This window comes from Trichosurus vulpecula, chromosome 4 (genome assembly GCF_011100635.1).
Source record: "Trichosurus vulpecula isolate mTriVul1 chromosome 4, mTriVul1.pri, whole genome shotgun sequence".
NCBI lineage: Eukaryota > Metazoa > Chordata > Mammalia > Diprotodontia > Phalangeridae > Trichosurus > Trichosurus vulpecula.
This window is the reverse complement of record NC_050576.1, coordinates 307,609,036-307,636,331: the sequence shown is the minus strand read 5'-3', so window position 1 is coordinate 307,636,331 and position 27,296 is coordinate 307,609,036. Positions and strand designations below refer to the sequence as shown.

At 36.7% G+C, this 27,296-nt stretch overlaps 1 protein-coding gene across 2 annotated transcripts; it reads left to right on the top strand.

The window, feature by feature from the left end:
- The first annotated feature begins 649 nt into the window (after positions 1-649).
- Positions 650-25,719, top strand: WBP4 (WW domain binding protein 4). 2 transcript variants are annotated; one of them, XM_036756708.1, is made up of 10 exons: positions 650-826; positions 1,831-1,903; positions 4,960-5,022; positions 5,103-5,226; positions 6,348-6,533; positions 8,413-8,459; positions 9,003-9,078; positions 17,095-17,297; positions 20,438-20,610; positions 23,195-25,719. In XM_036756708.1, coding segments are annotated over exons 1-10 (1,158 nt in total). In that variant the 5' UTR covers positions 650-824; the 3' UTR covers positions 23,406-25,719. The 2 variants fall into 2 exon arrangements, with proteins under 2 accessions (XP_036612603.1, XP_036612604.1); XM_036756709.1 differs by lacking the exon at positions 6,348-6,533 and having other exon boundaries at positions 672-826; positions 23,195-25,694.
- Positions 25,720-27,296: the final 1,577 nt, after the last annotated feature.

The window sequence follows — 27,296 nt, the reverse complement described above, 5'->3', positions numbered from 1 at the left end:
AGCGCAAGCGCCGCTGTTACCCTCAGCCACCGCTACCTCCACTGCCGCGCTGCTGCCAAAGCCGCCTGACGAGTAGCTTCTGCGTCTGCCCGCAGCCCAGGCCGCCGCCCACGCGCTCTGGAGCTTGAGGACTCGGTGGGCGAGACCACGCGGAGGGTGGGGGGAGGAGTAAGGCGAGAGGGGGCGGAGCCAACCTCACCCTCCCGGGGCCAGAACTCTGAGGAGGCGCCCCCGCCTCCTTAGAACCGAGCTGCCGCTGCGGCTGCGGCTGCGGCTGCGGTATGGGCGACTTCTCCAGTCGTAGCGGAGCGGATTTGGGTCACCTGGCTGCCCACCTTAGCCAGGGGCGCCGCCCCTCCCGTCCCTGCCCTCCCCCTCCCCGGCCCCTCTGGGCTGAAAGGAGAGCGGCGACGTCCCTGAGAACCGCGGGATGCATGAGGGGCAGGGGCGGCCCTCAGGCTGCTCGCCCACGGGGTCGCGGGGGCCCCGATCCCATCCCTCACTCCAGCTTCTGCTGGGATCGAGCCCTAGCTTCCTTTGACCTCAGCCCCTTTACAATCTCCCTGGGGCACCTTCATAATCCCCCCCCTCCCCCATAGGAGTACCGCCCCTGCTCGCAGGATGGAAGGGTGGGGGGAGGAGGAGTGTCAAACGCGGCTTGAGTACTCTGGGCACCCGTAGCTCGGGACTGTGGGATGCCGGTCCCGAGTGTGGCGGCCACTCCAGGGCTGCCTTGGGCCTCGAGGCGGGCAGGGCCCCGTGAACCCCGCGCGCGCTGACTATCCTGCGAGCCTGAGGGCGGAGCCGGAGCCGCTGCAGCCGCCATGTGAGTGTCGCAGGCTCTAAGCCTCGACCCCGAACAGCGCCCTCAGGTTTCGGGGCGGTACGCGCCCCCGCACACTCTGTGCGGGGGGCCGGCGCCAATGGGTGGGAGGGACCAAGGCAGTCGGGGGTGTTTTCTCCGAGGGCCCCGCATTTGCCGGGGCTGGGCGGTGCGCGCGGATAAGCTGCTCGAGACTCCAGGGCGCGGTTAAGGGAGGATTCTCCCACCCTTTTGTCAGGGCTATTGCCCCCATCCCGGTTCCGTGTTCTGACTGTGCCTCTACGAGGCCTCCCCACCCCGGTACCCCGCTGCGAATGTGACGGGGCGTCCTGGATCCGGGGGTTTTAAAGGGTTTGTCCCTGGCCTGCAGCTTCTCCCCGCTTCGAAAAAGCTGCCCCCCTCGCCCCCATAAAGGGATGGCCCGCCTACCTAGCAACTTTTTTCTGTGTTCCTTGCCTGCCTCGGGAAAGAAAAAACAAATTTACTGTAACTAATAAAATCGTAAGGACGATAAAACACTTTGTTCATGGAACCTTTTTTCCCACCTTGATTTGGGTGACAGTTATTAGTTCTCACAGGCCTCGAGTCCAGTTACATGCTAGGCACACTCCAGTAGTAAATACAGGTTGAAACTACATGATCCGGCTTAGCTTGCCTTCTGTGCGGAAAGAGAAGTTAATATCGAAGTTGCATTTTTCCAAGTCATGCCATTGGTATATGAGGGAACCAAGCTATTCAAAGACAACTTAACTATAATCCACCCATGCAGTCTGTTCACATAAAACATAAACTGAAAGGTGCAATATTAGTATAGCATATTGGTATTGTAACTAATTTATGTTAGTATTGTTAGTATGTTATATTAGTATAACTAAGTGCTGAATAATGTAGCTGATCAGAGTTCAACAGCAGAAACTTAAAAGCATATGTAAAGTATGCACAACTTTCTGTTTTTCTGTATTAATGTTATTCTTACTTTTGACTCCCCCCACCCTTTTCTTTTTCAGGGCCGACTACTGGAAATCACAACCAAAGAAATTTTGTGATTATTGCAAGTGCTGGATAGCAGACAATAGGCCTGTATGATCTCCTACTATTGCTTCCAAAATATAAGAACTTAAATCATGTGTTTTTAAAATATGCTATTCAATATCAGTTCCTGTTGTAAAGCATTCAATTTTTATTTCGAACAAAATCACTTAAGAAGCTAATTCTTGAGCTGAATCCAGCTCAGCAAATTAAGTGCTTATTTATCAGGTACTTTGCCTTAGAGGATTAATGGGATGAACGTGTGTGTCTGTGTCTGTATGTGTATATACAACTAGTGTATATGAAAATATATATATATATATATATATATATGAAAATATGTAGCACTTTAAGGTTGGCAAAGTACAAATGGGTATGATACCTTTTGATAAGGACAAAAAGGAGAGATTTGAAGAAAATACTCTAAAATGGTTTGAAGAGGTAGATATTACTTCAGTTTCAAGGGAATCTTGGAAGTCTGAAGGTGGAGGTAGCATTTGAACCTAGTCTTGAATGAAGAGGCAACTGTAGTTTGAACAGATAGTGTGGAATGAGTTCTTCAGGCATTCTGGAATGGGCTGTAGTCAGAGAAGTACTGTATGTACGTGTACTGTACAGAGAAGTACTATACAGTAAGATTATCAAACAAAGTAGGTTAGAGGCAGATTATAGAAAGCCTTAAAATCCAAGGTTGTTTTTTCAGCATTTTATTATTTCTGGTACAAGAGTTTTTCCACTATATATTTTTTCATTAGCAATGTTAATGCTTGATTTTTTTGTTTTACTAAATTATATTTTATTTTAGATAGATGCCCATTTCATGTTTTTTAAAAGTAGATTGTTGAGTAGTCAGTCTCATCAGTGTTCGTTAGATATCCCTGTTGCAGTAGTGTGCCATGTTGGGTTCTGAAATATATGAAGTTAACATTAAAAGCTTAAAGGGATTTTATAATTTCAGAGTAGCTTTTCCGTATGTTCCTTGCTGTATGAAAAGATACAACAATTTTTCTACAGCTCTTAATCCCCCATCAATAGATGATCAAATTTGAGATCTATAAATATAACCTCCCTGTGGTAGAATGTAGCATGTGTCTTAAGAAAATATAATGGTTATTTATTGTTCTAGATTGAGCTGCTAAGACCTAAAGTACAAAATATCACCTTTTCATTTTTTTCCTGAATCCTCATGCACATTTCACAGATAGTTCTTTTGGAAATAAATTATGAATGACCTCAGAAGTCTCATTTTATGATTAGTATTTGTAAATTTTGGTATAACTTGGGTCTTTGAAAGATCCATGTATGGCTTCAATTTTTTTTTTAGACATCTTCCTCTTCCAAAAAAAACGTTAAGACATATATACTAAGTTACTCATTTTTGATCTATCTCTTTGGTACTGAGACTCTTCGAACTTCTTCACTAATGATCACATGGGTGTTTGTTCTTCCTTCTTTCTCTGGAATCACATTCCAAAGCATATTGGCAAAATTCATCTAATCAGTCCTAGGAATAGTGTGTATAAGTAAATTTTATGCCACATATTGGAAACTATTATTTGCCTTCCCTTATAATCAGTACCTCGGGGTCCGTAAGACAAGATTTAAAAGTTGAACTATTGACAAGCCTGGACCTATTTTTATGACTTCCTTAGATTTTGGTCTTTTGTTACTGTGCTTAAGAGTTGTTTCAAAGTTTAGTTTACTGTAATATTTCTTTAAGTCAACTGCAGATGAATTTGCCATTTGAAATACTATACTACTTTGTTACAAAGGAGGGCTTTATGGTGGTGAAAATCAATGTAATAAGTGTAAAAAAATGTTTGCACTAGTTAAAAAAAAGATTATAGTGATTATATTTTTCCCTGAAAGTTTTGGATAGTGGAACTACTAAAACAACTTTTTAATGGTATCTACTAAGTCAACCTAAAAATGAACTATACTTTAGCTCTATTCTGGAAAATAATATGTGAAAATTATCCTTCTCTTAAAACTTTCAGTTCAAAGTCATCCTTTACTAAAGTTCTTAACTGCCTGTCTCATTTTGTTTTGATTAAGGCATCCTTACAAACATGTACCAACAGTTTTCCAGTCCACAAAATGTGTTGATTTCCTTTTAGGAGGTAACCCAGATAGCAGTGTGTATTTTATCAATATCCTTCTTAACTTACCCAGAACAAATTTTCACTTAGCTTGGATTAGGTGACTGTTTGCAAAATGAGACAAATGTAATAAAATAGTAAGGTAGATACTGTACATAGTAAATAAATGCTTATCAAAGTATGATTTACTTTTTTAACCTTCACTCAAAGGTACAGTTTTTCTAGAGAAATTACACTTTAATGTTGTTTTAGTTTGTAGTAGTTTTCATATATAGGTATATTCTATTTTAAAGAAACCCTTTAAATTAATAAAATATGAATATTTGATTTAGAATACTATTCCCTTGAAAATAACTAGAATTGTTTTAATAGCAATGTTACCTAATCTGTTAAATTATAATGTATTTATAGACTTTTAGCAATCTATCAATAACATCTCTTTTTAAAAGGAATAAGGCATTTTGTAATTCTCCTTGTTTCTCCCAGCTTTGAGGAGTAAACTTAGAATGTGATTTATTCCTTATTTCTCCCAGAGAGGATTCCTTATGAATTTGAAGAGAGGGGGGAAAAACCTCTATACCCTTGTTACTCATGGAAATCTTATGGTATTTGGGCACGGCCTTAATTTGAACAAGAGTTTTCTCTCACTTAGCCTCTTGCTTCTCTCTTTTTTATTCTACAAAAGTTTATTTTAATTAATAGATTTTTCTTTAACAAAATCATCACAAGTCTAACATTACACATGTTTAAAAATTCAAGTAAACCTTGAATTTAACATGATGTTAAAGGATATAATTAAAAACATTACTACCCACAGACATTATTTTGTAAGAAGGGTAAATTTGTATTAAAGGTGTTCCATTTTTAGCTTTTTTTTCTTCTTTCAAGAAATTGTTTAAATTTCAAGAATTAGATTCTTTTCCCTCCTGGATCCTATTGCTTCATAGTAAGAATTATGACTTATGATTTGTTTCTTTGCTTTTCCTTCTACCTCCAACATTTTTCAAGAGTGTTGAATTTCATGAACGGGGAAAGAACCACAAGGAAAATGTGGCCAAAAGAATTAGTGAGGTAATTTAGATTTTTTTGTAAATTTTTCATGTTAACTTTGGTCCTTTTACTTTGTTTTAACCTTTCCATATCTTTTGTAGATTAAACAGAAAAGCCTGGAAAAGGCAAAAGAAGAAGAAAAAGCATCAAAGGAGTTTGCAGCAATGGAGGCAGCTGCCCTTAAAGCATACCAAGAGGATTTGAAAAGGCTTGGAATCAGTTCAGGTAGAAAAGCTGCCAACATGCTTTAAAAGTAACATCAGAGAGAATATTGAGTAAACTTTTATTGTTTCCATGGGTGAGGTTCCCTGATGGCGCTCATACACTAAAGAGACATCTGTACTATTTTTATTGGCAGCCTTTCTCTTAAGTGAGGATGTAGAACTTTGTACCCTATCATTTTACCTCTTTATCTTTTAAGCCTCAATTCAATCTGAGCAGCAATACTTTCTAAATCTACCCATGGCCAGAAACTTGCTTGTAGGCCATTTGAATTGCTTATTTGACTCTGTTACTGAGGTAAAGGATGTTTATTCATTAATAAATGTGAATAACCTTCAACTTCTAAGAATAATTCACTTTTGCAATATAGTATTCATTATATTTTGACCAAGTTCTTTTTATAGTAGAGACTGTGTTGTATCTTCGTGTTCCCAGTAGATATTTAACTAATGTTTATCAATGAATAGGTGCTGATGGTGTGGTTTAACTGGAATCAAGTTTGGAGTTGGAGAATTTGTATGTGCTTTTCACTAGATATGATCTTAGGCCAAAACTTTATCTTCTGTCATCTTATAGATCAGTTTCATCATCTATTAAATCAGGAGATTGGCCTGCATTGAGTGCAATTTGACAGTTTCTTGAGCAAAGTAGTAGACTGTGTGTTGGGAATGTGGAGCGGAAATGAAATGGTTTGTCCTCAAGGACCTTACATTCTACTAGATGACCTCTAAGGTCTCTTCCACCTATAAATCTTTTGAGCTTGTGAATATTGACTTATTTATGTGGGAAATAATTGTAGTAAATCATTAGGTGGGAATTTATTCAGGAATGAGAGAATGACTCCTTGCCCTAAGACAGATAATACTTATGTAGTATAGAACAACCTCCTTGTTTATTTTAGTTATTATTTGGAGATTTCTCTTTCTAGAAATCCATTCTCATACTGGATTATATCTTAATTATTTGTATTCCACTTGGGCATAAATAACCATATTCTCTACATCAATTTACTCTCTAAGTCTAGTAAAAACTGCTTTTACGATGAAGTTTCTTGAGATGGGTTCTAGTCATTTTTTAAAGAATACTCCACTGGATAAATCATCTTTCTTCCACCTTCTCTATAGATGGTACAGAATCTAGCACACCACAAGTAACCAGCACTGCCCCACCTATCTCAGTATCAAGTCAGAAGAAGGAAAAGAAAAAGAGGAAAAAAGAGCTTTCCAATATAGATTCAGTAGGAGCTTCCAAATGGGCAGAAGGTGTATCTTCAGAGGGTTACCATTACTATTATAATACCATCACAGGAGGTAAGTAGTTTAGGTGCAAATATGGTGTCATTCAGTACCTAATACAGAGAATTTGCAGGCTTTTGTTTTTTGGGTTTTTTTATTTTTATGATTATTTTTTTCTAATGAAGTCTTGGTGTGATGCTTCATCATGGCATTGAGGTATCTGGGGGTTCTCAAAGTCTGTGCCAATGAAACACAAATTCTAGCAAGTCTTATCAATATGGAAAATGGACACAATGATGCTACCTGTAGTACCTGCCTCACAGGACTGTTGCTCCACTGAGAGAATAGATACACAATTTGCAAATCTTAAAGCACTATAGAAGTGTCATATTTCTATGTATCATTTGTGTTTGATCAGAGAAACAGGTCCTTGGATCACGCAGGACAAGCAGTGACATTACAGATATTATTTTATGTAACTCCCCAGTTTTGAATTGAATACCAGAATCCTCTCTGGACCCTAACTAAAGTAGCGATTGCATTGTAGCAGTGAGATAGGGTTACCCTTGAGCCATCTAAGTGTTGTGTATCTGCCCAGAGAGTTCAGCAATGACAGATCTGACTTCTCTCATAGCTTAGTCTTAAACTGCTTCTTATGCATAATTTATCTTAGGCTTTATAGTTTTTTGTAGTTATACAAGAAATGGATTCTACACCTTGGTTTATTCTCTCAGAATATTATTCTTAGAGAAATCTAATTTTATTTCATGAAAACGTGACTCTTTTTGTGACTAACCTCTATAATCATTATAATTGTTGCAATAATTCTCTTATTTAAAAAAAAATTCCAGCTTTCCTGCTTTTGTCAAATTTATTTGTATCTCTATACAGCCATAGTATATTATATATTCTATATTGGCCTGAATGTTGTTTTTACAGTCTTTCCCTCCCCCCAAAAAATTAGTCTGAATAAAACCTGGGGGCAGCTTATAATTGCTGTTGTTTTTCAGGATATACTTGTATTTTTTTCTCCTTTCAGAGAGTATTTTAGTGGTAGGGCCTATATTCAGGAGGAAACTATAGTTAGACCAATATGATATGTTTAATAGATGTGTTAAAGTATTTGTTGGTCTTCCTTCACCATTACATTATAAGACCCTTGAGGAAAGAGATTTTTCTTTTGTAATTCCTCACAGAATAATGTGAATACATGTATCAGATATTCCTAACGTATGGGTGACCTTCATAGATTATAAGAACAAATCAAGAAATCTAGAAATATTTTTAGGAAGCTGTAATATTAATTAAGGTGGGACTTCTTTTTACTGTTTTCTCTTTTAGGATGCTAAAGTAATCAAGTGCCTTTGATTAATGTTACTAGGTGCAAAGCCCCAGGCCCACACCCTCTTGCTAACTAGGTGCAAAGCCCCAGACCCACACCCTTTTGCTGATTAGGTATGAAGCCTTCGGGGCCCTAAAAAGGGTATATAAACTCAGAGGTTAGCATTTTGTTTGGGACTCTCACTCACTGGAAGAGTGTTGATGTGAAGACTCTGGGTAGCCACTAGAGCCCCCGGCTTTGAAGAAAACCCAGATGTTGGTGCTTCTCTTTTTGGTAACTATGTGTGTGATGTCTTGATTAGACAGAGCCTGTCTGTTGAATTGTGTTATTTGATCTGTTGATACTTTCTGTTTGTAATTTCTATTTGTATTTGCTCTGAAGTTCAGGGTGCTGGCTTTTCCCCTTGAACTAAGTGAATGATATATGTATGTTTGATTAAAGTGAGATTGTTAGCCCCTTAAGGTTGCTTTCCTTAGAAAAGCAGATCAAAGAACCTGTGCTGGCAGCTCTTGTTGCTGGTCTTGTAGGGTCTTACACCTCAGCAGAGGCTGCAAGCAGCATTGTTGTTACAGAATCAGACAAACTATAACTGGAATATGATCTTACTTTTAGAATCTCAGTGGGAGAAACCTGAAGGATTCCAAGGAAAACTTAGTAAGGTAATTGAAATCATTTCTATTTAGTAAAATTCTTAGTCTCTTGATGGGGAGAGAGTACTTCTAAGTATTGTTTTATACCACCAAATAAAAATTTGCAATTTTTGTCCCTTCTATTTCAAAACTCCTCCAAGAGTCATTCATAGAACAGTTACAAGAATTCCTTAGATCAAGGGTCAGTAACCTGTGGCATAGAGATAGCTCTTCATTTGCTCATAGGCCAGTTTGGGCCCAGTTGTCCACTCTATCTCCTGTTTGACAAGAGCTACTATCTAATTCAAGATTTACTGACTGATGTGAATTGTCTCCCAAGAAATTTGGTCTATCAATTCCCTTTCTTTTCCCAACCTCCCTTTTTAAGTGTTTCAAGTTCCCAATCCCAACCACCAGTTCTTAATACTCGTATGCTGAGGGAGTATGTGTCTTGACAGAGCCTTTTAAAAAATTCTACTAATTCTTTAATATATATCAGGGTGGTTTTTTGTTGTTGTTGTTGTTGTTAAATATGATCATTTTTAGCATATTTTGTATGCTTGTTTTTGTTAGAAAGCAGCAATGCCTCTTTGGGTAGAAGGTTTAAGTGAAGATGGTTACACCTATTATTATAATACAGAAACAGGTGGTAAGTAATACTTGCTATTATTTAAATTCTGTTCTCTAAGTACCAGAAAGGATTTATTTGCATGCTGTGAATTCCTAATGTATTAGCTGAAGTTAAGATTATTTTTCCTTTTATTATAAACTTAGCCACTAATAAATACATATGGACAAACAAAAGTAACATAAAACCCTAAGTTTAAGATATTTATATTTTTAATGTAACTTTTTAAAAAGTAATAATTTAATTATTTTATTTTTCCCCCTCTGAACTTTTTTTTTCTTTTCTGTGGTTTTTTCCCCTCCTAAATTTTGTTGATATTTATATCATTGTAGAAAGTAGGTATATTCTTTTGGTTCTCTTTTCTTCACTTCTGCTTCATATGAAGAATAAAAAAGAAATATGGAATATTTGTATTTTTCATGTGTTATGACATAATAATACTCCATTATTATCATATACTTCAATTTGTTTAGCTGTTCCTCAATCAAACATGAGTCATTTTCAGCCTTTTTTGTTAAAACAAATAGTATTACTAAGAAAATGTATGTGTGTATGTGGTTTTTTGGTAAATAAACAAGTATATTCTTAGTTTATACTAGTTGGATGGGGTCTACCTTACTAGGTCAGAGAATGGATAATTTTGTAGTTCTTGCTGTATGATCCCATATTGCTATCCTAAAAGATTGTATCTGTTTACAATAATGTACCCTTTTTTTCCACAGCCCTTCTGGCGTTGAATTTTAGCATTTTTAACTGACATCTTTACCAATGTAATAGGCATAAAGGGAAATTTCAGAATTGTTTTAATTTCTATTTCTCTTAAATTAGATTTTGAATACTTTTCCATGTGATTATTATTAATTTGTGATTCTTCTGAAAATTGCCTATTCATATTCTTTGGCCATATATTGTGAGTGAACAGGCCCTATAAGACTTCTGTGTATTACTTATAGGTCGTGGATATTACACTTTTTATCAAAAATATTATAGCAGTGATTTATTCCTATACATAGTGTTCTTGTGCCCCATGTCACTTATTTTCACCAGCTGGCAAACTGAAAACAGAATGGAGGCGGGAAAATCATTTAAACCCTTTTATCTTTATTGTTTTTGTATCAGGATGGTTATAAAAAATATAACAGAGCTGGAAGGGACTTAAAAGATTAATCTCGTTCAGCCTCTTTATTTTACAATTAAGAATCCTATAAGTTAAATTATTTTTATTCTATAGGTTAAGTTCTTTTAACTTATAGAAACATTATTTTTCAGGTGAAAATTATAATCCATGAATCCTTTGTGTAAATATTTTTAGAACATATAGCCAGTAATTAATTTTATTAATATTGAGTTTTGGTTGTATTTCCTTCATTCTTCCTTTCCATCAGGGTAGAGGTCTCCTAGTGAAGAACCCCCTCCACCAATGTAGACAAGCACCTACGCTTCATAGTATAGTCTTAGCAACTTGTCTCTAACATTAGGTAGTCAATACAGAAACACAGGGTGGAATGATTTTGATTTGTTCGTTTACTATGTATATTTTTGGAGCACCTCAGACACCAGTTTAGATCTTTTTTTATAAACTGGAAAACCAGCAGTCTTTTACTTTTTAGGAAAAAAACTCTTTAATTTCATAAAACTGATTTAATAATTAATTACATCACCATAATAGTACTTCTGTTTCTTCTGAATATTAGTTTTGCTGAATCATTCTAATTCTGTTACCAAAATAGTATAACTCAATTTTTAAAAACTATTCTTTTAAATTTTAAGTTTTCCGTAAACACTATGAATCTTTTTTTAGAGGGGGGGAGTATGTTATAGAATTATAGAGCAGCAAAAGAGGCAGCGTGGCATAGTGGTCCTAGAATCATGACCAGTGTTCAGATTCTGCATGTGACACATATTGACTCTGTGACCATGGGCAAGTCATTTAACCCTTCTCAGTGCCTGAGAACAAGGGCCAGATTTGGCCCACAGACCTTAGTTTGATGACTCCTGCCCTAAAAAATTCTCTTATAACTATAAATTGCAGAAAAGATGTATTGATAAAAGGGAGTTTTCTCATTCAGGAATTGTCTAGATCAATGAAATCATAATTCCAATCGATATAGAGTTGAAAGAGATGTGTGACAAACTACTTCAAACCCTTCCTAAAACATGAACAAAATTATTTCTAATCTCCCTTCAGTTCTTAATATGTGGTCCTGTCATCTGAGCCTCTGAAAAAGACCTCCAGTTTCAAAGGATTCAAAGTTTTTGAAGACAAGCAAACATATCCCACATCCTACCCTGCTCTGTCCTTACCTGCAAAGTCTTCCCCAGAATAAACAATCCCCGTTGCCCAGTTCTTTCAACTAAATCATGACTTCCCTCAGTATCTTTGTTGATCTTTCCTGGAAACACTTCAACCCTAAGTGCCTTTCCTAAAAGGCCCCACACTTGGGTCCATAGTATTCAGATCTAAGCATATTATGCCTTAAGTAATTTGGCTCTAGTGAGCAGAATTCAGGACTGTTATCTTCCTCATTCTGGACAGTATGCCTCTGTTAATGCAGCCCAAGTCCTGCCCTGAATTATTTTTGCTTTTGGTTCCCATGTCACATGTGTCTCTTTGAGACTGCAATTCACCAAAACCCTCAGACACTGGTTTTACATGAACTACGTTCTATAGATGTTTCTCCAATTCTTTTGTGTATCTTTTAAAATCCAAATGTAGAGTTTTTCACTTAGCCCATTTTTGTAGCTTGTTGAGACCCTTCGGAACCCTGATTCTGACATCCACATTGGTTTCCCTTCTAGCTTGATGTCATTGGCAAATAAAAACTGGTCATGTATATGTTTATCTAAATCATTAATAATATCATTAAAAAAAATAAGGCCAAAGAAAGAGATCTCTGTTTTCCAGTAGAGACTTGACCTCAGTCAGCAATATTTTTGAGTTCTCTACTCAATTATCTATCCAAATCCCCCTATTAGTACTATATGTCATCCATTCTAAGTCCAAATTTCTGTGTCTCATAATATCCTTTATATCAGCCAACAAGAATTTATTAAATGCCTATAGTACCAGGTGCTGGGGTTAGGAAAATAAAAATGGAACAGTTCCTACTCTCAAGGAGCTTACGTTCTCTGCTGAAGGAAAACACCATGTATATATTTAAGTGTGTGCTAAATATGCAAGATAATTTCAGATCTGAAGGCGTTAGCAGCTAGGGAGATCAGGAAAAGTAGAATGTAAGAAGTGACACTTAAGCTGGTTTTAGAAGGAAACCAGGGATCCTGAGAGGCGAAAATAAAAAGGGAGGCCTGAACAAGATATGGAGGCTAGAAATGGAATGAGTAAGAAGGCCAGTTTGACTGGATTATAGAATAGATAAGGAGAGTAAGGCATAGAACTTAAAAGATAGGGGGTAACCAACTTATAAAGGGCTTTAAATTCCAAACCAAAGAATGGTCCTAGAAGCAAAAGAGCCCCTGAAGCTTGTGCAGGAAAATGATAAGCTCAAACCTGTTCTTTAGGAATTAAACACTTTGGCAGCTGTGTGGAGGATAAATTAGAGATGGGAGAGACTTGAGGCAAGGAGGCCAGTTAGAACTGGCTGTTGAAATACTCCACAGGACAGCTATGTGGCCTAGTGGGTAGAGTGCCAGGCCTGGAGTCAAGAAGACATCTCCCTGAGTTCAAATTTGACTTCAGACACTTACTAGCTGTGTGACCCTGGGCAAGTCACTTAACCCTGTTTGCCTCAGTTTCTTCATCTTAAAATGATCTAGAGAAGAGAATGCAAACCACTCCAATATCTTTGCCATAAAAACCCCAAGTGAGGTGGTCACAAGAGTCAGATGTGACTGAACAACAACAAAATTGAAATATTCCAGGTGAGAGATGAGGAGGACCTGAACTAGGGAATGCTCTTAACCTCTGTGAAAGGGGTGGAATTGATAAAAGTTAACAACTGAGCAGATTTGTAGACAAGCTATTGTCTCAATATCTTTCTGACTTCCTGATATACTATGACCACTGTGTTCATCTGATCTACCTGACTTAGATAAAGAAATCTGGGTTTATCTGTTATGACTTATGCTGAATGAATTTATACTGACTTATAATCACCATGTACTTTTGTAAGTGCTTATAAATCACAAAATCACTTAATTTAGAAGTTTGGAATAGTTCTTAGCAGCCATCTAGTCCAACCCAAAGGAATCTCCAATATAGCCTATCCAATATGAGGTCATCCACCTTCTGCTTGAAGACTTCCAAGGGAGAAACCTTGAGGCAGCCCATGCATTTTTGGAAAGGCAAAAATTGGTAACAGCTAAATTTGTTTCTTTACAGTTTCCATCTCTTGTTCCTTTTTATGCTCTCTCAGACCAAACAGAACAAGTCTGATTCCTCTTCCACATGATAGCCCTTCTGATACTTGAAAAAATTATCATAACCCCTCCTTTCCCACCCCCCTTCAGCTAAACATATACAATTCTTTTAATTATTTGTTCCCGTATTTTGCCAGCAATAGAAGTCAAACTAATGGGACTGTAGTTTGTAGGACTGACCTTGGTTCAAATTTGAAATCAGTACTTCACCTAGCTCCAATCCTGTTTACTTCTTTTTAAAAGATCATGACAATGGTTCAACAATCATACTGGCAAATTCTGCCAGTACTTTGGACTATCCTTTATCACATTCAGGTTATTTGAACTCTTAGTCTTAGGATGATTCTCCTTAATAGAGAAGACCAAAGTAAAAGAGGAGCTGAATAGTTTTACTTTGTCATCTTTTGCCACAGACTTTGTTGCCAAGCAGTAAGCCTGTGATTTTCTTGTCCTCAACATAACTTTAAAAAGCCCTTTCTGTTGTCATTAACACTTTTTTTTTTTTTACCAGCCTCAGCTTGTCCTGGAAGGATTTAGCTTTCATGATAGTAGTCCTGTAGGATGGCATCACTCATATTTGTTCTCTGTGTCCCCTCATTTACATCTTGCAAACACGACTTTTAAAAATCCTATCTCATTGGAGAGCTCTTGTACAGTTTTCAATCATGTCTGATTGTTTGTGACCCCATTTGGGGTTTCTTGGCAAAGACACTGGAGTGGTTTGCTGTTTCCTTCTCCAGCTCACTGTATAGATGAGGAACTGAGACAAAAAGGATTAAGTGACTTGCCCAGGGTCACACAGCTAAGAAGTGTCTCAGGCCGTATTCGAACTCGGGGAGATGAGTCTACCCCACTCTAGACCCCATATACCATCTGCTCTACCACCTAGCTGCCCCAGAATTTTTACTACACAGCTACATTTGATTTTTTGTTTTTTATTCCTCTCATTTTTTCATTGCAGTTGTTTGAGTCTGCATCGGAATGTCTTTGAGAGTCTAATGTTCACATTGAAGTTACTTCACTTTGAGAATAGCAAACCATATAATTGTATATAAACTTTATAAATAGCTGGTGTTTATTATGATATCGTTGTCATCAGCTTATAATTATTTTCCATCGTCCTGATAAAACTGACATTTAAGGTTTTTCTTAACAGAAGTTTCTTTGTTAACTCATTTTTGGTATAGAGGAGCAAAAATTGTATATCAAATTGTTTGTGGTATCATCCACGTAGGCATAGAATATGCACCATGGTGACAGGTCAGAAGATGAGCAAGAGAAAATGCCAATTATAAGTGTGTGCTAAATGTCAGAAGGACCACTAGGTGTCAGTGTAGATTGTAGATCAACTGACTAAAATTAATGCTTTTCTAAAAATGGCAAAAGTTAAATTTGACACGTTTTTTAATGTGAAAGATAAAAGACTAGTTAATGTTTTTTTTCTTATTCTCCCAATTTTCTAATGTAAACCAGTGTGTTTTGCAGCAGTTGCAAGTCCATGTCAGGGTCAGAACTGAGGTGCTAATTCAACTGCTTAGCAAACTGAGCTGCTATCACTCTAAATGAAGTTATTTACCAAGCTCATTTGATGGGTTCTGTTTCTGTATTTCAAATATAAATTTCAGCTCTGGATCCCCTAATTGAATCTTTCAGGAAATATGATTTGCCCCTTGGGCAGTTTATAACAGTTATTTAAAATTTAACCTCAAATGTAGTGTAAAAACAAATGGTCCATTTTATTTTTTTCAAAAGAGAGCTCTAATTTGATAACCACATGCCTCTTTTTTTCTTTTTTCAGTGAGGTTACCAAATTGGTAGGTCAGGAGAATGTGCTAGACATAAAGTGCCTGGATTTCAGCAAAACATTTCCCAAAATCTCTTTCTGGATTCCATTACTTCAATGGATCTATGATCTCATTGCTGCATATTGCAGCCCAGTCATGTGATAAAGTTCTGCTGGGAGTTTTAGTTAACTTCCAATTCAATATAAGTAAAAAAAAATAATAAAGCATAAAAACAAACAAAAAACAATTTTGATTTGGACTCCGATAATAGTGTCCAGAATAAGGGAGCTAACAGTCCTACTATAATCTAACCTGGTCCAACTCTTTTCACTTCCTGTCCTCATAATTTAGGAAGGCCATTAAACAAGTTGGACCACTTCCAGAGAAGGACAACCAGGAGGGTAAAAGAATTATAGACTATGCCATACAAGGATGGGTTGTTCTGAATGAAGATGTTTTACATAAGAAAGAAAAGATTTAGAAGGAACGTGATAGCTATCTTTGAACATCTGATATGTACAGTTAGATGGAACAAAAACATTAGACTTGTTTTGGTTGTCCCCAGATGGCATAACTAGAAGCATTGGGTGGAAGGTGCAGAGAAATAGATTATAGCTCAAAGTAAGTAAAACTTCCTAACAAAGCATGCCTAAAGTGGAATTAACAGTTATAGGAGATGTTCCCCATAACTAGAGGTCTGTCTCGCAGAGTTTGGATGATCACCTGCTGGGGGATTTGTAGAGGGGCTTATTATTGTTCACACCCAAGTTAAACTAAATCAGCAGTTACCAAACTTTTTGGTCTCAGGACCCACTTAACACTCTTAAAAATCATTGAGGTGATCCCAAAGAGCTTTTGTTTATGTGGGTTATATCTATTAATATTTACAGTATTAGAAATGAAAACATCTTAGTATTATTGTAAAAATAGTTTTTTGACCTCACAGACGCCCTAAAAGGAGCTTGGGGACTTCCAGGGGTCCCCAGACCATACTTTCAGAACCGTTGAAATATATCATTGCAGGGGGTTCCCATACTGAAGAAATCACAGACCCTTCGAACAGTAGATTATAAATTCCTTGAAGGTAGGGACTGTTGTTTTCCATATTTGCTTTGCTCATAGTAGGTATTTAATAATTGTATGTTGAATTAAGAGGAATCAAAGTCCTGATTTTTGTAGGATCTTGAATTACTCTGATTTCTAGGCCTCCTGATTTCCAATTTCCAAATAGTATAAATACAAGATCCCCAAATAGGCAGCAGTGGAGCCTGCAAACTGACTAATGTTAATCAATACTATATCTTTAGAAACTTGTTGCTTGTCTGTTGGTTGGAGAATCAGTATCTAACAGTAAGGAGTGAAACAAATTAATTTTCATCTTGTTGCCATTAGTGTTGCATAAATATAACTCAGTCATTTAAAAAATAACATTTATGCTGATAACTTTCTGATCTTAAATGTTATTCTGAAAATGACTTATGAAGAAAACTAGTGATTTTGATAATGTTCCGTGTTATTGGTATGAAACAACCTAAAAGTCTAATATGGGTGGGTGAATAGCTCAACAATGTGTTATAATCAGTGTAAGCACAACACAGTCATGCAATTAAGATGGAATGACATATAAGGAATATAAAGATATATGGAAAGGTTTAGTAGTGAAATAACGTGAGATTAAGAAAACAAACTTGAATATCGGTATATGCATTAACTATGAGTATATAAGAAGAAAACATAGGATGAGGACAAAGACAATGGAAAGGAACACGAAGGGAAGGAGTTAACTTATACATTTTTACAGATAGGTTTAAGTTTAGTTATAAATTTTCATAATAAATTAATTTTTAAAAATGCTGTATCAAATGTATTGGAACAGAATCCAAATGGGAGAAGCCTGAGGATTTTGTTCCACAAGTTGGAGAGCCCCTTTCTAGTAATAGTACTGAAGCAGTTGATGCCCCTGTCGAATCAAAGTCATCTGATTCAGATAGTGATTCCAGTGAAATACAAGAAACAGAAGAAGAAGAGGAAAAATCAGAAACCTCTGCAGAAGTACAGAAGCCAAAAATAAAGTTCAGGGTAAGTCTTTGTGCTTGGTTTTCTCAGATATATTAAAAAATTTTATAAAGGCTCAAAAAGTTAATTCCACTCAGAAGAAAAAAATCAAAGTGTAGCAAGAGCAAGTAACATGTATAAATCTACTTTAAGTTACTGATAGACTTGCAGCTAAGTGCTCTCTTTACTAGACAACAGGAATAGGAACAATTTTTGCAGAGTAATTTCTCTGTACATCTCACTTCCTAATAATTGCAAAGCTTTCTTCCATCTACTTACCACTGAGGTAGGTACTCCCTTTACCAGTGCAGATGACAGTTCATCCATGCTTTCTCTTCCTGCATAATTCTTAGCCATGACCTTCCAGAAATCCCCTATGTGATTATTTTCCGCCTTCTCATACCTCCAAACTCTGGAGGTCTTCTGGGTATTTTGATATTTGACATCTTAGTGCACCACTTGCATTGCCTGCTTTTTAACCTTTGTTTATAATTACAAATGGCCTATTGTCTTTTCTGATTATATATATATCTATGATATATTTTATACCTAGGAAATGTCATTGAATTGAATTACTGAGAAGATTTGAGAACAAAAGTGAAGAGCATTCTGAGTCTTCTTTTTACCCGTTTATTTGTGGACTATTTCCTTTTCTGTTCATGAGGGTACTTAAGGTTTTATGAATAAGGTTTTTACCCCAGGTGTATTTTTCCATATTCAGAATATTCCAAAGCATTGATAAATCTACATACTCATTTTCCCATCCTGACTTCAGCTTTCGATTTATTTTTCTTCGGGTCACCTCTTGACTTATGAAAGGTCCAGATTAGCAAAGTAGGTTATAATATAGATGTGAACAACTCTTGGGTACATAGAACTGTATGTGATCAAAATCACTGTTCAGCTTTCAGTAAATTATTCTTCCCACCAACTATTTGTACATCTTAAAGGTATTACTGTTTGGCTGAGACAATCCTAATGGAAATGCATCTGCTTTTGTGAAAATTGAATTGTAAAAGCTAAAAAAAGAGAAATCCTAGCATAGAAAGCATAGTCATGTTAATAAATCCTTGAAAGAGAGAGAAAGAGAAACAACAGCAGTTATGAGCCCTGACCCCTGCTGGCAGGGCATAGGGAAGAGATACGTTCAAGAAGTTCTGGTCTTGAAATGAAGAGAGTCAGCAACCAGATGTTCTTGATCAGGGATTTGCATCTGGAGTTCAACCAGATAGGACTTAATGTTCCCTTGGAAATAATCCAGCTGGTAAAGCAGGTCAGAATAGAACAGAAAGAAAGGGAGTTGAATTTAGAAGAACACAGTTTGAATTCCAGTTCTCCTAGTTCATAGCTGTGTAACCACAGGCAGTTGACTTAGGCTCTTTGAGCCCTAGCGCTTCATCTACAGAATGAGGATAATAGTATTTTCATATCACTACATTACAGGGTTGTTATGAGGAAAACTGTTTTGTAAACCTTAAAGCAGTATATAAATGAATTATTTGTTAAGCAGTATTAAGTTAGAATCTGGGTACCTATAAATTGCTTTACCTGTACACTGAAAGTTTTTCCATTAGCAAAGTAGATCTTGTAATCCAGATAACTGAGAGTGCTATGATTTAGTTCAGTAGTCAAACATGTGGCTTGAGTGGCATCTCAAGTACAGCCCAAACCAGATTAAAATTAATTGGGAAGTAGTTAGCAAAAATAAATAAAAATACAACAAAACATAGATAATATTAATATGTGGTTTCCTAAGTCAATATGCAGCCCACAAGAATCTTTACATATGGTTTAGGGATCCCCATTTCTATGAGTTTGATACCATAGATTTAAATGATTCATTTAACAATATGCATGCAGAAGAAGGCAAAGGAAGGAGCCAAGCCCGGGCCCCTTGATTCCTTGACTCTGGCAATAAAATGGATCAGAAGTGAATTCACAGAACCTTCCATTTGAGAGTACCTTAGAGTAGTGGTGTCAGACTCAAATAGAAATGTAGGAGCCAGGGCAGCTAGGTGGCGCAGTGAGTAGAGCACTGGCCCTGGAGTCGGGAGGACCTGAGTTCAAATCCAGCCTCAGACACTTGACACATGTACTAGCTGTGTGACCTTGGGCAAGTCACTTAACCCCAATTGCCCTGCCCCCCCCCCAAAAAAAAAAGAAATGTAGGAGCCACTAAACCATGGGTAAAGATCCCTTTGAGTTTGTGGAGCATAAACACATGGACCACAGGCCATGTCTTTGACTCCTCTGCCTTAAGGTAGTTTGAGTGGTTTTTAACCATGGTAACTAATAGAACCTCTTGAAGCTTCCCAGTCTATACCTACCCTTGAGAACAAGATGCACAGTGAACCTTCAGGTACCCTTTGAAAGACATTTTTTATGCTCCCCTCTGCCTGTCCTGAAGGTAGAGATTCATGACTTTCTGAATAGGAAAGTACCTTACATCCACTTAGTACCCAGAATTTACATTCTTTAATATCTAGCCCTGTTGAATCCAATGTGTAACTTCTCTTAAATTGTATGGCTAAAAAAAATTAAGGTCTAGAGGTTTACTGCTGCTGTCATAATACTGCATTATTTCCTTGGGGTCCAGATGTAACGAAGATTTTCCTAATGCAGAAGAACCTAAGGCCTCTCAATTCCTGCAGTATTCATGATAAGGGTAGGCTTGTCCATAAATCATAACGATGGCACTGACAAATTTCTATTCTTGAAAGTTCAGGAGTTTATATGCTTCTTCTGCAGAAGTTCAGGATAGCGTCCGTCCTATTAAGTGAACAGTATTCCCAAACACTAGACCTAAATTGTAAATTCTATCTAAAAATGAAGTATGTTGGCTCATTTTTTAGGGAACTCTGACTTGTCCCTAATGTTGAGAGAATTTTAGTGCTAGAACCTTCATTTTACAGATGAGGAAACTAAGGTCCAGAGAATTGAAGTAATTCTCCCACAGGGTAACATAATAAGTAACAGAATTTTAGAGTTGAAGGGACATCATTGACCATCTAGTTCCACCCAGGCCCAAAAAAGAATCTCTACCGTAATATACCCCAGTGGTTATCCAACCCCTGCTTGAAGCAATCCTATACTTAAGTAAAACTATTAGAACCTTTTTAAAGGTTGTTTTAATATAGTTATCAATCATCTTTTCTCTCATTCAGAAAAGAACTAACAGTGATCATGCTGAAGAAACTGAAACTGAATCGAAGAAGGAGAAAAGTGATGGCAATCAGGAACAAGACTCAACAGGTCCATTAGAAGAAAAACCCAGATCTCCTAAAAAGCCAAACCCTTATGGGGAATGGAAAGAAATTAAGGAAGAGGATAATCCCTAGTAAGTAACAGAAACTTATTTATACACAGTTACTATGAGAAGTTAGCATCCTGGTTTTCCACCTACCTTTCTGGCCATTTGTTGTCTGTCTCTTCTTACCACCCCTAAATCATAGTCATCACTCAGGGTAGCCTTGGTCACTCTCCTGAGGCCTAGATCCCCATTTCAGCCTGTCTCCTGGGTCTTCCTTCTTAGATAAGATCCCACATACACCTTCCAGTTCCACATCTGACCTCATCCTCTTTTTAAAACCTGTCCCTCTTTCTTACCTGCCTATTTTTGTTAACGACATTCCGAGTTACTTATACTTGTAACATTAGTGTCATCATCCATTCCTCCCTTTATACCCACACTCCTATCTAGTCAGTTACCACCAAGCCCTGTCAGTTGTTTCTCAGAAATAGCTCTCCCATCCCTTCCCTATCAGTCTTACTGCTGTGCATGCCCTGCCCTCCCCCTCCCTACGCCCTTCCCCAGTTCAGACTCTTCCTGCCTCTAGACTGGACTATGAAAGTAGCCTCTCAGTCAGTCTTTCCAGTTTCCATTTTCTTCCTCACCTCAAGTTTATCCTGAACATAGCTGCCAGAGTAATCTTCCTAATACATAATTCTCATGATGTTTCACTGACAAAAACTTTAAACACCTTATTACTGAAATGCGTTCAGTTGACAAATCTTCTAACTTGGCATTAAGAACCTTATCCAATCTGGCACCAGGACATTTTCCCTAGCCTTTTTCTCACATTATTTTAACCAAATCAGACCCCCTTCCCAACTTCCCCCAACCAGTATCACATTATTCCCTTCCCCTGAAATATGCTTTTTTATTACTCCCATTACCTCAAGTGCTCCCAGTTTTATGAAGTCTTCACTGATCTGCTCAGCAAGCTGTGGTACCTCTCATCTGAACTCGTAGAATATTGTCTATATTTATTCACTTTATTTTATTATAATCTTTATTATTATTTTGTGTGAATATTTTGTCACCCCAACTAAATTGTAAACATACTAAGAGCAAGGGTCATGTTTACCCTTGTACATACCTATTGGCTAACAATGCATTATACATAGTCATTAATAAACTTGGTTTTGACTGAAATAATTATGGACATTGACATTGAACACATAGTGAATATAGAGGTATTCAGTAATGTATACCACAGTGCACTGTGCTATAGTGGAAAATAGTCCTAGATTTGAAACCAGGAAGCCTAAGTCCACATCCTGGCTTCAACATTTATAAGCTGTGTGACCATGGCTTTACTTCTCTGAGCTTCAGTTTCCTCATCTATAAAATAGAGTAATAATGCTTTAACTACTTGCCCTACACAGTTGTGGAAAAAAGTACTTTGTAAATCTTAAAACATCATATAAATGTTATTTTTTCTCATTCGCATAGCTAATAGAGTTCACATAGAAACATTATAGTCATTGATAATGTCATCTTTAATGTTTAGACTATTGCATAGGCAGATAAGATTACAGCTTTTGTAAATGAATAAAAGTGTAGGGATATAAATTCCATCTTCTGTAGACTCTCTGAAGACGTTTTTTGGGACAACTTCCAACCTTGAGACAAAAAGGGATGATAAATATTTCTGTTTCCATATGGTTTCAAATTCTCTTAGGCTTCTATATTTTGAGAAATGTTTCATTACTCATAGTTTGAAAGTCAGAAGCATCCCTTATGGATCCCCTATGGTTTATTAAAAATACTGTTCTTAAATTTTTATGGTTAGCTATTTTATCTGGGCAGTAATTTTATCTTTGATGAGGTTCCCTTTTCAGAATAGTTTTTTAAATCCTCAAGAATATTTTGTGATTTTTTTTTTTAATTTGTAGTATGGGGTTCCTTGCCTCTTTACAAAGTATATTGAACTTCTGTTTTTATAATTCTAGAATCTGGTCTTTTTTTGTATTTAGTAATAGAAATTTTCATCTAGACTATTTAAAAATAACCTAGTAATCTCCAATAAACAATGACCTAGTCTTGCTATAATAAATCCCTCCATTTCTATAAAGAAATGCTCATTACTCAGTCATTTGTTTTCTTCTTGGATGACATTTTGTTGTTGCCCATGGGGAGGGCCTTTTGGTTCCATTCTTAGATCTGTTTCATAGGCTTCATTCAGAGGTAAACCAACATTGGTTACATTTGATAATTGCAGTGATGTACCTGTTTATCATGATGTTTGAGAATGTCAGTTCTCTTCTTTTTTGATTAGATGGCATTTTTCTTTCTATAGCTGCCTTGGGATGATGGTCCCTGGGCTTTTGCATGAATCCTTTTAAAAATCTGTTATCTGTTTTTCATTTGGAACATAAAATCTGTTCCATAAATGTATGTTAAGATTGGTATTGCTGTTACTATTTTAGAAGTAATCATTTCTCCATAACTGTCCACTTGATATAACTATTAATTTAACCAGTGAAATCAACCTATGTGGTAAAAAACATTCTTAAGCTTTCTTTTATAATAGACATAAGTGTTTCTGGGGCTTGATTTGAAGATGTACATTATTTGAAAAAGTTTCCACCTTACTTTTATTGTTACACAATAGTTCTTGTTTTACTTTCTACTTCAGTGAGAAGATAGATTTGGAACTTCCAAGTACAGAGGATGAATACATAGGAGCTCCAGTTGCTGATATGAGTGGGGACCCAAAAGTGACATTTAAAGAAAAAACAGTCACTTCTCTTGGAGATGTGGCAGAAGGAGTAGCCCCAGTCTTCAAAAAGAGAAGATTTGATAATGGAAAATCTAGAAATTTAAGGCAAAGAGGAGGTGATCAATAATTTTAATTTAATAACAAAAAGCAATGTCTGACCTCTTTTGGACCTATTTTGGACAAGAAGAGCCTCTAACTTTGTAAGCTATTTTTTGTTTGTTTTTAGTAGTTTAGATACTAAGAATGTAGACTTCTTCTGCGTTGTACTAGATGTGAATTGTAATAAATCTATTTTTTATTTTTATGTGAATCCTATTTTTGTTCTTAAAATGGGAGTCTTCTATGTTGCATTGTTCATGCAGTGTGTTCATTAGAATTTCTTAATTATGTCATCATAATTCAAGATGCTATGTATCTGCTATTTATAATATGTGAAAAGCAAATCAGCTACTCCATTCTCATATACATGAGCATACCTGTTATTTTGTCTGAAAATTCTTCTTTCACACTGATAATTGACTTTTAACTAAGAGATAGTAACAGTTCTGTAGTATAAAAGCTTCAGGTCCCGGGGAAATTATTTTGAATATGCTATCAGCAGGCTGATATGGAATACGTTTGCGTCTGACTCCCGGCACTTCAGAAGGCTTATTTAGTGTGGATTGAAGGTCAGAAGACTGTCCTTCGCAACCATTCCTTTCTTGGTGTCTAATGATGTTCTGATGAAAATTCCGGATATCAATCTCATGTGAACCAGAATATGGTAAAAATCGATCTTGTGTGAACCAGAAAAAAATTATAGAAAGGGCACCTCTTAAAGGCTTTAACTTCTATACAGGACATCCCAAAGGTCTTAGCGCAGTTTTAAGTTTTAGTGGCTTAATATTAATAGCTATAGCTTAATAGTTATTAAAGTTCTAAACTACACTAAGATTTTGGGGACAACCTCCATTTTCATACACTGATTTTAAATAAGACACTTTTAGAAGGTAACCATTGGCTCTCAGGACACATGCTCAGTATTGGCTTAGGCAAATGGGAAATTTCTTTTTTTCTTGTTAATTTTTGTAACTAGTGAAATTTTCCTATTTAATGCTTTGTGGAGGACGTTCTCTTCACCCCCTAAAAAGGCCTTTAAAGTTATATTTTCAATGAATTCAACAGTATTTAATTTCCTGTAATGAATTTTTTTCTTTCAGATTGACAGTATATATGTGAATTAAACAAAAGCTTGTTTTAAAAACTTGAAAGCACAAAAAAGTACTGATTTTGTCTTCTTTTCATGCAAATTTTATTCTAGGGTTTGGGAAGTTTCCCATTTGGTTGACTTTTTGATGGTTTGCATTGTGGTATTTTGCAAACATCAAGAAGCACTTTAGAGCCTGCCTGGTCTTTGCCTCTTCACCCAGTTGGACCAATAACAGACGCAGACTACAGTAGCATTCTATTTATATTGTTTGGTGACATCTGGGTAGGTCTCTAAAAGATCTTTAACAGTTAGGATCCACATGATAGTTTTTGCAACTTCAAGAAATCATATGCAGGCCACTTCCCTGTACTTAAGTCATAAAAAAAAATCCGAAATTTTAATTTAAGGTCTTCGGTTTTTGAAGCCTGTGACTTTTTAAAATTGTAAGATGCATTTCGAAAGTATATAACCTATGACTTTTAAAATAAATTCTTCTAAAAGTTAATATCGCAGAGCTCCTTGCCCTAAGGAAAACTTGACTTTAAGACACACTCAGGCATAACTTTCTCAGAGTATTAAGCATTGTTTTATTCAATCAAGTCTTCCAAATTACCTGTTGGTATTAAAAGAGAAGTGCTACAAAGCTCCAATTTGTATTCATCTTTTTTTTTTGATATTTTAAACATACATCAGCAGTAGATAATTCATCCATCATACACCAAAGGGTTACCAATTTAAAGAAAATGAGGTCTCACTGCTTTTTTGTTTTCAAAGTTATATATTTTATTTGTCAGTCATCTGCTCTTAGTGTTGCCTTTTGGGGGCAGCTAGGTGGCAGAGTAGATGCATTGCAGGAGTTGGAGTCAGAAAACTAACCTGAGCTTGAACCCTTCCTCAGACATAACACTCCAGCTGTATGCTGGACAAGCTGCTTAACTTAGGATGGCTTCCATTTCCTCATCTCTAAAGTGAGGAGGAGCACCTACCTCACAGGGTTGTTGTGAGGCTTAAGTAAGATAATCTATGTAAAGGGCTTTACAAATCTTAAAATACTGATATATTTGTTAACTTTTCCCTTTATAATTTTAAAAATTCCATCAAATCTAAATCCGTGATAACTACTAACTCCTTTACCTGTGATTGAAATATCTTCATGACAAAGAAAATGTGGATTAATTTGTGTTGAAGCATCTATGTACTACTTTACTTTCTGTTATTAAAGAATACTCTATTCTGTAACCTTTTTAGACTGAAGTTGTCTGAAGGAAATTCCATTTGTATGGTTAGAATTTGTGTATTATCAACTTCATTGGTAGGAAAAAAAAAGTGATAAAAAAATAACATGATAGGGAATGTATTTATCTCTATCACCCAATTCTTCTTGTTTTCATGATTTCACCACCCTAATCCAAACCCTCATTACTTCTCCACCGAATAGCCATAACAGCACCCAACTGTTCTCAAATATATCCTCCACAAAATCACCAAACAATCATCCTCAGATATCTGTCACATTTCCCAAGAGCTCCTAGAGTAGCAAATCAAAATTACTGCCTGGCATTTAGGTCCTCTGTCATCTGCCAGAGCCACATACCTCTACTGCTTTATCCTGTTCCTCAGAAAATCTTTTCGCTGTTGGCAAGCAGATACTATTCCCATTTCATTTTTGCTCAAGGGGTTCTCTCCTTTTCTAGAATGCCCTCACATCTATCCTCCACCAATTCTTAAACACTTCCTTCAGGACCTGACAAAACTTACCACTCTCGAGAAGTTACATTTTTTAGTAGTTTGTATTATCTTTGCTGAGAGGTCCCTCCAGGTCAGGGTCCTTTCCTTTGCAGCTCTCTGAAGGAGTCCCACAGGCCCAAGGCACTGTTGATTTGTGCATATTGCAGACCCTCACTAGTCACCACCAGGACCCAAAGATTACCTAGAAGACCATTCTAGTACATTTAGAGGGGCCTGATCAACAAGCACTAATTAGGCACCTACTATGTGTCAGGCATATTAGGCATTGGGGGGTCAAGAAAAACAAAAATTCTGCCCTCAAGGAGCTTACATTCTATTGAGAGGAAGTAACATACGCATATATTAAATATGCACAAAATAAATCAAACATAGTGTCAGTGGGAAAATACTACGGCCAATAAAGGAAGTATCTTGAGCTGAGTTTTAAAGGAAGCTATGGGTTCTAAAAACAGAAGTAAAGAGGGAGTGATTTCAAGATCTTAGGGCCAACTGGTACAAAGGTATGAGGATAGCAAATGGAATGATGTACGAGGAATAGTAGCCAGAAGGCCAGTTTGCCTGACCTGAAGAATGCATGGAATTAAGTGGAAAGCTAGGTTGGAGGCAATTTTAATTTTTTTTTTCATTTTAAACTTAAATACAAAAAGGAAGAATGGAAAAAAAAAACACTTCCACATACACAAGCAGAACATGAGAGGATTCAATATAAAACAAAATTTACATTTCATGAAAACCTATGTAATAAATGCTACACATTTTTTAAAAGCAACCCAGCTTTTCTGTGCTTTCTTCTAGGTTTTCTTTTGTTCTCTGCTATGCACTTTTCATTTTATTTTTTTTCCTCCCTCCTCCTGCCCTAGAGAAAGCCACAATTAAATGTGGGTATATTTACACATACATATCCATAAATGGACACATGCACACACACGTAAGATCATACTATGTATTTCTGTTGGTCAGTTCTTTCTCTGGAGGTGAATTCTGTCTTCATAAATCCAAGGCTTTCCTTGTTTTTCCAAATCAATCACTTCATCATTTCTTACATCACAGCAGTATTCCAACACAATCACATGCCACAGC